The following is a 12798-nucleotide window of genomic DNA, read 5'->3' on the forward strand; positions in this document are numbered from 1 at the left end:
AAAATAGGGTTGCCATATGTTCCCGCAATCCCACTCCTGGTCATATATTGGAGAAAACTCTAATTCAAAAGGATACACGCACCCCAGTGTTCATAGCACTATTTACACAAGGCAAACATGGAAGCAACCTAAATGTCCATCAACAGATGAATGGAATATTACGCAGCCATAAAAAATGATGAAATAATGCCATTTGCAGCAACATACTAAATGAAGTAAGAGAAAGAGAAATATCATATGACCTCACTTATATGTGCATTCTAGAAAAATGATATAAATGAACTTATTCACAAAACAGAAATAGACTCTCAGACATAGAAAGCAAACTTATGGTTACCAAAGGGGAAAGGGAGGGAAGGGATAAATTTGGAATTTGGGATTAACAGATACACACCACTATATATAAAATAGCAAAGATCTACTGTATAGCATAGGGAGCTATATGCAATACCCTGTAAAAACCTATAATGGAAAAGAATCTGACAAAGAATATATATATACACACACACACACAACTGAATCACTTTGCTGTACACCTGAAACATTATAAATCAACTATACTTCAAGAGCAGAAGTAATAAAAAAAAATCAAGAGCATAAATGGTTTTATCCAGGCACAGATAACAAAGCAACAGCATGTCCTGACCACAAACATCCTGACCACAAACAACAGATGGTGATAGTGAGCACTTATACCCTTTGCAATAAATATGAACGATTTAAGGAATAGCCTCAGGAACCTAATTGTGTTTGCAAGTTCAGAAGCTTCTGTACTAACCACCCCTACCTGACCACACCAGAATTGGGCCTGGCATTTAGAGGATCCTTAACAAAGAAGCACCCCTTACCTCCATTTGTGGTGTACAGTGCAGGGAGTCCAGGATTCTTGGAGCCCACGTTGACTCTTGCCCTGATGTGTATTTTTAACACCATTTCCATTTCAAGGGTCTCCTACAAGAGAAGAAAGAGTGCACATGGAGGGTGCCTGAGCCCTCTGATAGGTGTGACCTTAAAAACAACACTCTAGAAAGAGGGGTTAAAGAGAAATTGGGAGTTGACACGACCCCCCCTTGGATTCTCCTGGAGTTCTGCCCCAGTATTTTTGACCATTGTGACCCCACCAAGGACACAAGATGCCAATTTACATGTGGGGCAGGTCAAGGCCTTCTACCTGTCTAGCAGGTCCCCCACAGAGCCACACTCAATGGCTATCTGCTTTGCACTGAATTTTATTTCACCAAACTATGGAAAAAGATACTGAAATGGAATTCCTTCAAGCCTCTTCAAGCAAGGAGGCCTCAGACGCTACTTGAGAGAGGAAGGAGTGCCAGTGTACACAAAGACGCATTACGAGGGACTTTTGAACACTTCCCAGCATAACATGGTGAAGCTGAGCTCACTGTGAAACATGAACGGGACCAGGCAAATTTGCTAAGAGCAAGGGAGGCATTAGTAGGTGAAAATCATGTCCTTGGTGTAACCCAGTTTCTCCAAGTTAGGGTGCACGGCTCTCTGGATCAGGGGTGGTGGGCCACACACCAGGATGAACGAGAACCTCCCAGGAGGAGGGAGACGCTCCTTGATCGTGTCCTCAGTAATGAAGCCTGACTGTACTTCCAGCCTGAGATTAAGCAGAAAAAAGCTGTTGCGGGGGCCAGGTTGCGTCCCTGACCCCAGGCCCCCTGCCCGCCCTCCCTCAAGCCGGGGAGAGGAACACAAGGCTATTCGCCAAGGCTTAGACATCTGCACTACTGCTCTCCGCAGAAAGCTGGGAGTAGAGGACGTGGGGGGCCCAGAGAGCCCTTTTCAGTATTTACCCCAGACCCCAGGCTCACCGCTGGGGCTCTGAGTCCCTGGCTGGTGTCTGCCTGCTGTAAGCACCGGCGCGGGTGAACGCCACCGTGAGACAGATGCACCCGGGTGCGGCGTGAATCGAGGCCGTGAGCAGGAGCTGTGCCGGGCAGAGGGTGCTGTGGTTGTTTGGGGACTGGCTCGTTTGGGTGGCGCCCTCTGCTGGGCAGTGAGCTGTACGACGAGGCAGGCACAGCTCAGCGCTGAGTGGGAGAGGCAGCCTGTCAGCGTGAGGGCTCTGCGGGGTGCAGCGTGTGCGGTGGCGGCCGGGGCTCAGCTTATGAGGACTGCTGTCCTAGGTGAGGTGCGGGGTGCAGGGTGAAAGGGTCAGTGGCCGTACAGGAGGCAGTGTGAGTGATGGCTCTGTGGGATGCCGTGTGGAGTGGGTGTTCAGGGTGGCCCAGGGCCTCAGGGTCCCCCCTGACGTTCAGAGTAGTGCGTGGAGTGCCGCTGAGATATCGGACACCTACCCTCTACCGCCCTTACAAGCAGGTCATCCCAAATCCTCTCTCCCTCAAATTCCTGCATTTCCCAAGTAGAGACATAGTCCAAGGCCTCAGCCACCCAGCCCAGAACCAACCAACCCAGGGACTGGCCCCTGACTGAGTCAAGGGTTGGAGCTGACCCACGGTGGGGACAACGGGGACCTTACCAACAGGAGGCCTGTCCAGGGCGTACCACAGGTTGAACTGCTTTGGGTGAGTTCTATCAACTTCTTCAAGCTCCTTTCTCACCAAGATCTCCTCCTGTGTCTAGAAAAGAAGCAACACGAGCCTCACCCCTCCAGGGCATCCTGCTTGCTCCCCAGACTCAGCACACAGATCAGCGCGTTCCCGCCCCGGCCACCCCACTCTAGCTGGAGTGCTCCCTGCAGACTCTGGGCCAGAGTTCTGCTGAGGCTCTGACACAACAAACGCCCTCTTGTGGAGGGAGGCGTTGGGTGACTGCCCTCCAGCTGGAAGGCTGTGTCTGAACACTGGGGGTCCCAGCCCAGCTCCTGCATCCACTCTGAGCGCCAGGCAAGGCAAACCAGACTGGCCCAGGATCTCCTGCAGGGAATGCGAGCGGCTAAGGCAGTGATATATGACACGATATATATAATCTATGGCACTGGAGAGCTACAGCAGAGGAAGACGGAGGCTATAGCCTCCGCTGGGGAAAGTGCACAAAGCCAAAAGATCTGTTGCAGGCTCAGAGATGCTGCACACAAGACCTGGACCGTAAAACTCGTCACGATCCTTGTCCCAACAATTCCACTTCTGCGATTCTGTTTAACAAAATAATCTAAGCCTAGGCACAATTATTCATCACTGTATCATTTATAACTGTGAAAACTGAAAACAACCTGAATGGAGGAGAAGATTTAGTAATGATGGTGAGACTTGATATAGACTGATGAAAATATTTATAAAGAGTTTTAATGAGAAGAAAATGCCTGTGTGGTAATGTTGAGTAAAAAAACTAAAAATGAAAAACAATATATATATAATTGTGAATATATAGCATGTATAGAGCAAACATAAAAAGAAGTAAATTATTTATATGCTTCCGTATTTTCTGAAATTGCCAGTAAGGGCAAGGCATCTATGATTTTACATTGGGAAAAGCATAGAATTATATATTAAAGAAAGAAGGAACGCTTAGTGCTTATGGTTGTTTGGGGAGACAGAGTTAAAAAACAAAAACAAACGGAAAAACAGGCCTGGACTCAGCTTCTATGGCTGCCAGCAGCCCTACTTGAGCCCAGTGAGCCCTCCCATAGCTGCAGGCGCCGGGGCAGCATGACTGCGGTGAGTGGGGAGGAGAAGAATGCAGAGGCCAGCTCAGCAAACAGTGGAACATTCCTTCCTCACTCAAGGCTGACTCAGCAGAACTGACCTGGTTGGCACAGACGAGGGACATCCTGGTCTTGTCACTGGGCTTCCTGGTGATGCAGCGGATGAGCTGCAGCATGGGCGTAACCCCTGGAACACAGCTGGCAGGAAGGCTGGGTTTCCCTCCCCCTCTGGTGCTCACCGTCCCTGGTCTGCAGCAGCTTCACAAGTTTCCTTGGCCCCGATTACTTCTCTCACTTCTGTCCCCAGAACTCAAAGGGCAGAACCACCCTTCATTTTGGTTTTCCCTTCTAATGCAACAATCCATCATTTTCACATGGCAGCACTGGCTTTGAAACGACTGCATTTCACGTCTAGCTCCCTAACCGTCCGACTAAGGTGAGTCAGGCACCTGTCTGAGCTCTTCAGTGTCATCTGTAAAACAGATATAATGACAAGTAAGTGTGATATTTTAAAAAATGCCCGTTACGGTGCCTGGCACGTTGCAGTTCTCCTTACACGTTTGTTCTCGTCTCTCAGGCATTCATTTTCAAGGGATGGGGAGCATCAGGCTTGAACAGGATCCAGGAGCCCCTGGGGGCCTGTGTGGCCCTTCCCAGCCTGGCCCCCAGCCTCACCTTAGAGGTTCCAGGGGCTCGTGGGGCAGCCACCATGTTGGTTAAGGGGAGCAGGGCGTCCAGGGTCAGTGTCAAGACCTGTCACTGACCCTGCATCCCCATCTCAAAGAGCCAGGGAAGGAATCTCTCACATCACCCCTTCTAGGACCAAATGACTCCAAAGTCAGAAAGGTCTCAGGGCTCACCCTGTGGATGAAGCCCCCAGTAGCCTCTTACCTGTGGCCCCAGCAATCACTCCCAGGTGATGGACCAGTTTATTTTCAAGCTCACTCGTTCTGTATGGTTTGAACGCAAACTTCCCTGAAAACACAGAGGATACTTCTAATGTCTACGGCTCTTGACTGAGATCCCGCAAAACATCACTGAGTTCCTTGGGCCTCCCAGGAAGCAAGTCCACCTAAGGGAGTGGCTATGCCATTTTAAACCAGAGGAGCAAGCCAGGGTGGGCCCCTTAGCCAGCCCTGGTCCACCAGGGCCCAAAGTGGGAGTAGAGCCTGGCCAGCCTTGGGGGAATAACTGCACCTTTTCTTCTAAGGAAGAAGGAAGGCAGGCTGAAGTTAACATGGAGTGTCACACAGCACTCACCCACGGCAGCGAATGAGTAAGTGATGAGCGTGTGAGCAAACGGATGAGTGTGCATTCCATCCACCCACCCACCCATCCTCCACTTTTCAGCAACGGCAAGTGCCTTTCGTGCATCAGGCATCATGCTGGAGACACAGTGATGAGGAAACACCAAATCACTCCCTTACCTTCATGAAGCTTATAATCTCATAAAGTGGGTGTGTGAATCAATGTATGAAGACTTCAAGGACAAGTCCATGTGACTCAAATCTGAGGAGCTTTCTAGAACAATGGAACAACCATAGGCATCTTCTTCCTCCTAGCTGGAGGCCCAGCGTGAACCCCCCAGTACCTGACCCATGATAGAACAGGCGCCCGGATGGCCCTTGAAAAAGGATGGTGCAAGTACTGAGTCATCTTGCCCCCTTCTGGATGATTAGGGTGTACACTTTTGAAGTAGATCTGAAAAATAAGGCAGCATGGTTTTCACACCTTCAGCCCCGAGGCCACAGCCACACACAACTCAAGAATACACTTGCTACCAGAAACCAGGAAGAGCAAATCCTCTGCACGCACGGTTGCTCTAAGGCAACACCTGAAGACTTCACTAGGTCAACAGCTCCACTGTTAAATGACATCGCTGGGAAGCCCTGTCCAGGGCACGTGCCCCTTCTCCACCCACCACCCTGAACAAGCTTGTGACGGTGAGGCAGCTGGACACGGCGGGCATCACTTACCTTGATAATCAAGTCCACAAAGCCTAGATCCTCATCACTGGACACAGGCGTGTAAGCCCTGACCACCAACGCACCATCAATTTTGGCCAAGAGATTAACATAGTTACCTACAGAAAAGGCACCAAATGTTAAGCCTGAGCAGGGCCAGCCTAAACAGGACCAGGGATTTCTCTAAAGGACTGAGCTTTGGTGGCGGAGGGGGTGCATAGCGCGACAGGGTGCATGGGAGGAGGGCCAAGCAGGGAAGGAGCCCAAGTCCAGGATGCCTAGATCCTAGGCCTGCCCTTCTCACTCCATGTGCAAGCCTGGACAAGTCACTTCACCCCATATACCTGCCCTGACTCCATCACAGCGTAGCTGTGAGCTTCACACACAGGAAGCCTACTGTCGGTGCAGGCTTACCGTGTCAAAGTGCTCTGTGGGGCAGGAAGAGCTAATTAAGGTTGGAGGCTGAGCATTAAAAATTACAGAAAAGTGTTTCCTTTTTAAAGCAAAATATGTTGCCTTCATAAAGTCATTTCTTCCTAAACTGTACGTATCACTGGGGTCTATGAATGAATCACAGCTCCCTCATCTGTATCCTGTCCCCTGGCCTGGAGCAGGCCTGGCCTCACAGGTATGCAGGGCTCCAGGATTTAGACATCCACGGACCATGAGTTCCAGCAGCAGCACTGTGTCTCCCTGGCCCATGGCTCTGCTGAAGGGCAGCAGTGAAGCTTTGAACCATGTAATTCTGTTCCCCCAGGGTAGACATGAACAGACCAGGGTGGCCAGAGACCTGTGGATCGTGACTCCATGATCCAGTGTCACATGATGGGCTAGGCCACTCAGATTTCTGCTGCATCCAACATGGGAGACGTCAGTGACTAAGGCATTAGTGGTGAGGGCAGAAGCTGCGATCAGGAGATGCCAAGGGGCTTCCCTGGTGGCGCAGTGGTCGAGAGTCCGCCTGCCAATGCAGGGGACACGGGTTCGTGCCCCGGTCCGGGAAGATCCCACATGCCACGGAGCGGCTGGGCCCGTGAGCCATGGCCGCTGAGCCTGCGCGTCCGGAGCCTGTGCTCCGCAACGGGAGAGGCCACAACAGTGAGAGGGCCGCGTAATGCAAAATAAATAAATAAATAAATAAAAGGGATGCCAAGAGACAAAGGCAAGAGGAAGTTCTGAGCCAGAGTATCTGAGGGGTGGAAGCTGTGTGTGCACAGGACAGAGAGAGAGCATATGCAGACAGAGCAGAGACCCAGGGAGAAGGGGGAGAAGAAGGGCAGGAGGGAGGGAAGGAGGAAAAGGAGGAGGGGGCACTGCAGGGGCAAAACCCAGTCTTTGAGGGGCCCCGAAGCCTGAGGTGCAAACGCTCTGGGTTAAGAAAGGACAGGCTTAGGATGGATAAACAAGGTCCTACTGTATAGCACAGGGAACTATATTGAATATCCTGTGATAAACCATAATGGGAAAGAATATGAAAAAGAATATATATATATAACTGTGTCACTTTGCTGTACAGCATAAATTAACACAACATTGTAAATCAACTGTACTTCCATAAAATTAAAAAAAAGAAAGGACCGGCTCAATGACTCTGGCTGTGTCCTGGCTGGGAACCAGGGGTCCCCAGGAATAAACACCTGCAGCAGCTTCCTGCTGAGAACTCATCTGATACTGGAAACCTTAGAAAGCCTCTTTCAGATGCAGCCAACCTGGGCCTGGCCTGGCAGCAACCTCAGAGAAAACGGGGCTGCCCGGCTGGTCCCGCAGACCGCATCTCTAACCAGCTTCATTTCAGCAGGGCTGGCAAGCATGAGCGATCTCCGAGCCTCCACAGCAGACTCTCCCAGAAGCCTCTAAATTACCTTGTGCACTGACTGTGCACTGCCCACACCAGGGCTGAGAGAGTGGGTCATGACAGTTTCTAAGAAATTCTGTTTCTCAGAGGTTTTATTCTTCAGCCTTCTTGCCAATAGGGCTGGTCTCACCAGCCAGGCAGAGGGCTGGAAGGCAGGCTGACACCCAGCTCCCACGGATGAAGAGGGACAGAGGAAGCAGCAAGGAGGCTCAGGGGCCAGGCTGGCTGCCTGGTGGGTAATTTCATCACCTGAAGAGGTGACGTCAAGCTTCTGTCCCATGCACCCTGGACAAGTAGGCTGTGGATGAGGAACTCCACCAGGAAGGCAAGCAGCACAAAGTTTCGGGCTGTGGGCCTAACAGAGCGCTAAGATCGACTCGGCCACCTGGTGGTGGTACAGGTTAGAAACGGGATAACTCGGAACTCTAGGACTGCTAGGGCTCATATCCACAACGGGTCCCTCCTTTCGTGCATGAGTCTGAGGCCCCTGCTGAGAACCCACGTACTGGAGAGGAAGGGCACCAACCCCCTCCTGCCCCTCCAAACCTTCTGGGCCTTTCTCCTGACAGTAGGGGCACATCAATTCCTCCCGTCCATCCTAAGTGCACAGCACTTTACAGTTTCTGAATTTTCACATCCATCAGTCACTTAATTCTCACAACAATGCAAGTAGCAGACAGGCCTGGGAAACCCCATGTCACAGACAGTCTCAGAGAGGTTGACGGACTTGCTTAAGATTGCCCAGCAAGGAGCTGGCAATGGGATCTTAGACCTTCTGACTCTAGACTCAGTTCTTTTCAATGCTCATTAAGATACCGCTTTTGTGTCAGCCCCAACGGAACAATGAGAAAGGGAATGGACTGTCCCTAAGCCTATCTCCCTACCTCTTTTTGAGTTTATGTGGCTCAGGAAAGGCAGCAGGGCAACCTCTACACCTCAGCTGAGTTTCTGATAGGAGCAGAGTGCCCACAAGGCCCAGGTCCTGGTGATGACAACAAACTCCACTCACCTACAGGAAGCCCTAAGGCATGGTCCGGCGACGGCAGTCCAAAGCGGAACCTCCGAGTGTTGTAGCTGATTTGCTAACAAAACAGAAAACAGAGGCAGGCTCTGTCAGCTTTCTGGAAGCTTTGCTGGGCAGCTCAGAGGCCTGGGAAAGGAGCTCCCAGCACACATACACAGACAGTGGCAGTGGGGAGCAAACTAGAGGCCCTGGAACGCCCGTCCCACTGCCCTGGCCTCCCCAGCCAACACATTCCCCACCGCTTTGTCTTCCGCTCACATCACCCGCCCATCCTGCCCCTGACAGCAGAGGGGGAGGGCTGACCCATCACCTCTTTCTCAGTCAGGGGCAGCAGGAACTTGGCTTCAGGGTGCTGTAAGGTGATAGGACGCCTCTTCTTTACATTCTTGTTCTTCAGGGCCAACAGGAGCACAGTGATCCCAGTAACAGTGATGGCGAGGAGTAGGGACGTGTCGTACCAGACACATGTGAGCAGGGCACCTCAGGTCCTGCCTGCCCCGGGCAGGACAGCTCTCAGGCCCAGTGGCACCCGCTCCACAGCAGGGGCATGTATGAAGCTGGACTGTGCCTAAAACAAACTAGGCAGAGGTAAAGGTACTAAACTAGAAGGCAGGCTCAGCCTACAGTGGACCTGGAGGCTGGGAGGGGCCGGCTACAGATTAGACAGGAGGGATGCTTTAAACTTCCAGTCCGATGGCTCAGGAGTGCTAATGTCACCAGGCCTTTCCTGCCCATCTGCCTCTATCCTGGCTACAGCCAAGGGTGCAAGCCCTGGCAGTCCCCTCCTCGAGGTGGAAGGGGTGAGGATGCTGCTTCCAGTACACAATTTGGAATGAGGGCCCCAACCCCCAGGGACAGAGCTAGGGAGGGGGGATCAGCTGCTGAGCTAAGAGGATGCTGTTGCTTCCTCCACTCCCCTCTTCCAGGTCTGGCTAGGGGAGGGGTAGGGGTGGGGTGAGTACCTCTGTTGCCAGAGCTGCTCCAGGTCTTTGCTCAAAACCCACCAACGCCCACCGTTAGCAGGAGTGAACATAAATTTTTAACTTGAAGGGTTCAGAGAAAAGAAAAGGAAGCTATACACACACACAAAAGAAAAAAAAAAAAAACAGATGGAACCAGCTGGGACCAATAGGGCAATGAATCTGAGCTCCAACACACCCTGAGTCTCATCTTACTACTTTAGCATATTAAATGACGCACCTATTGGTGGCCAGGACCTGACATTAAGGACCAAAAAAGGGGGTGGCACCCCAGTCCCTCAGAAAAAGCCCCGCCCCTTCCCCTGTAGACTATTGCATATGCCTCCACACAGCTCGCCTCACTCCTCCTCCCGTTGTCTTTACTCTTTAAACCCCTCTCACCAGCTGGGTGAGAATTTGACCTGTGAACTTAGTTCCCACCTCTCCATTCTTCGGCCACTGAATGAAGACTGTGCTGGGTCAATCGCAGCTTGGGTTTTGTTATTCGCCTACTTGAACCCAAACAGAAAAAAAACCCTCCCTCGCCAAGGCAGAGAGCCTCCACTGGGCTAGGGCTGGAGGAGGGCCCATACGACTTAATTTGGTAACTATTTTTGGCATCCAATGGGGGTCCCATTCCGTCTGGTAACTCAGGGCTTACTCGCCAACAAGGCAAGTTAAATAACTGGCCAGTTTGCTCCAATTCTGGATCCCTGAGCCAGTGAAGGCTACTAAATTAAGCCTGAGATCAAAACGCAGCCAAGAATCAAGCGGGGTGCTCCCCAGGTTAAGACCCCACCCCCACCCCAGCACATCTCCAAGGACACTTGCTACAGATTGGTGTAGTGTCCAGGCGATGCCCAACACAGGGGGCGCTGACCCCACTTCGGTCGATAAGGCCAATGGTGGTTGTAGGGGTTGGCTAATTAAGGGAAAGGATCCCGGCCACATGGTTGGAGCCAGACCTCTGCCGAGAAGACTGGACTGGACGGTTGGTTGTCTAAATTGAGCCAATGCTCTGATAACGGGGGAGGCGAGACTGGACAATTGGTTGCCTGAATGGACTGGACGGGAAGCCCTCCAGGCCACCACATGGTAAGAACATCTTTGTTTTGTGTGTGCAACGTAAGCCCTAGTCTCTGTTCTTGATAAGGGTGAAACTTCAATCTCTGTTCTATGTGGTCTTGTTTGCCCTGATGTTCTTGGAAATACTTACCACAACTGTGGGCACGGATCGAGCACTTAAAGGTCACTAGGGCACTCTCCACTGGAAGACTCCTGTGAAAGGATAAGTCTGTGACGGACCAGGGTAGATGAGCACTAGGTATCCTGCCGGCTGGAAGCAAATGTCCATGTAAGCTGGCACACTGCAAAGCACTCCCAGCCCTGACCCCTGCAGCACTCCCGACTCCAGGATATAGTCAAAAATCCAAAAGCACATCTTCTGTATCGGTTTGTCTTGCCCTAACTTGCCATCCTGGGGCAGGGTATATGGCTCTGTTGGGTAGGTCTCTCCCCATTACCCTCTATCACAGATCCCTAGGGATCCTTCCTCTGAGACACAAACCCTTTAAAAATCTTATTTTTGCCAGATTTCCAGAAAATCGCCGTCTAGCCAGAGAAGGAAGAAGACACCCAAATCATCCAAAGTCCTCGGGTCCTTGCAGCTGAGAGTATAGAGAACTGCACACATTCCACATGGGCATTCGGCCTCCCTCTTGATCGCCTGTAACCAAGCAGGGTCAAGCCCTTTTTGAACAAGGCTCCTAGACTGCCAGAGAGGCTCTCCGAGCAATTTATCTGATTAGAGAACGCTTATTTATAACCCATTCCTCCTTTACCCTATCTCTGAGGACTGCTCGCTGAAAGCACTCACCTACATTGGGTATCTCCTACAGTCTCACAGTAGGCCTGGAAACGTCTACTTGCTAACTTAGAGGGGACTTTATAACTAGGGCCCTCTTAGACAGCATCTCCCCTTCTGGCCCCTGTGAAGATTGGTTCAGATTTCAGTTAGAGTGCCTAGACAACTTGGTGTGGGCCAGATCCTGTGGGATCTGTGTTGCTACCAACCCTAGGAAGAGGCCACTGGGAAGCCGGAAACACACCAGAAATAAGGACTCCCCACTATGGGTAACCAAGCCTCTGTCCTGGCGAAATTGCTGCTAGGGTGCATTCTCCATAACGGGAAATTCTTCGAGTACTGCCCACTACCAAAGAGACGACTTATTTCCTTTTGCAACACCATGTAGCCCCAATATAAACTGGCAGATGGAGAAAGTTGGCCAACTAATGGCTCGCTAGATTATAATACTATTTTTCAATTGGATCTCTATCGCCAGCATTTAAAAAAATGAGATGAGATCCCCAGGTACCATGTTTCATGGCACTTAGCCAAAACAGGGCCTCCACAAAAAGTGCAAGGCTGGTTCAAATCTCATTCTCTCTCGGTTTTCCTCCCCCGGGAACTAGTCCAATGCACGCCCACAGAGTTCAGTACCAGAACTCTGAATCAGTAAGCTATTCCCCCTTTGGGAGGTCCCCAATGGAGAGGGGGGCGCTGACCACCATGTATGTACCCCTCTCTTTCTCAGATCTATACAACTAGAAGGATCAATCCCAGGGTTTATGGGAAGACCCCCAAGGGAATCCTTAATTTAGTCTGGGGAATATTCCACTCTCATTTCCCCACTTGGGTGGATGTCCAAACCCTCCTAAAATATCTTATTCTCTGGGGAAGAACAGGCACTGATTATAACTAATGCAAGGGAGAAAGTGGATAAGACCAATCAAAATTATGCAGGGCACACCGTATAATAGCTTGGAGCCCCAGCCATCCCCGACACGGACCCTGGGTGGGATCATCAGGAGGAAAACAGTTGGCAGAACCTCATACATTTCAGGGATTTGATTCTTAAGGGCTTAGTCAGCGGGGAAGAAACCCATAAGTTGAAGTAGGGTACAGGGAGTCATCCAGGGACCAGAGGAAAATCCCTCAGCCTTCCTTGAGTGCCTAAGGGAGTGTCTCCAAGTGTACGTAATTATAATCTGAAGCCGTTGGAAGGGCAGGCCACTCTTAAGTCCCAGAGGGCCCCAGACGTTGTGAGAAAATTACAAAAGTTGGGGAGAGGGCCCACCATGCCCACTTCCCGGCTGGTGGAATCAGCACTTCGGGTGTTCAGCAACCGGGATCTGGAGGCGAATGCAAAGGAAGATAAACGAGCAGAATGAACTGCCGGTATTCTGGCTCTAGCGATTCAGGGTCAATCGACCTCCCAGGAATAACGGCCCCCCAAGGGACCCTGTGACATCGATGAGTCGCCCTGCATTTCGAAGACCACGCCCACAGTGCAGAGAAGGGCTTAAAA

The 12798-nt window shown here is 51.2% G+C and overlaps 1 protein-coding gene across 1 annotated transcript in view; it reads right to left on the reverse strand.

Annotated features, from left to right (window-relative positions):
- Nucleotides 1–1356: 1356 nt before the first annotated feature.
- The window catches only part of CYB5R2 (cytochrome b5 reductase 2), a gene marked incomplete at its 5' end in the record, with an annotated part of 40052 nt that continues 28610 nt past the window's right edge, over nucleotides 1357–12798 (reverse strand). The window contains 10 exon segments of the mRNA XM_082844994.1: nucleotides 1357–1608; nucleotides 1614–1621; nucleotides 2504–2603; nucleotides 3730–3815; nucleotides 4520–4603; nucleotides 5220–5269; nucleotides 5271–5329; nucleotides 5605–5711; nucleotides 8457–8529; nucleotides 8782–8951. Of these exon segments, the coding sequence (XP_082701120.1) occupies nucleotides 1450–1608; nucleotides 1614–1621; nucleotides 2504–2603; nucleotides 3730–3815; nucleotides 4520–4603; nucleotides 5220–5269; nucleotides 5271–5329; nucleotides 5605–5711; nucleotides 8457–8529; nucleotides 8782–8951 (896 nt within the window). The 3' untranslated portion in view covers nucleotides 1357–1449.

Source organism: Leucopleurus acutus (assembly GCF_964270905.1).
Source record: "Leucopleurus acutus genome assembly, chromosome: 8".
NCBI lineage: Eukaryota > Metazoa > Chordata > Mammalia > Artiodactyla > Delphinidae > Leucopleurus > Leucopleurus acutus.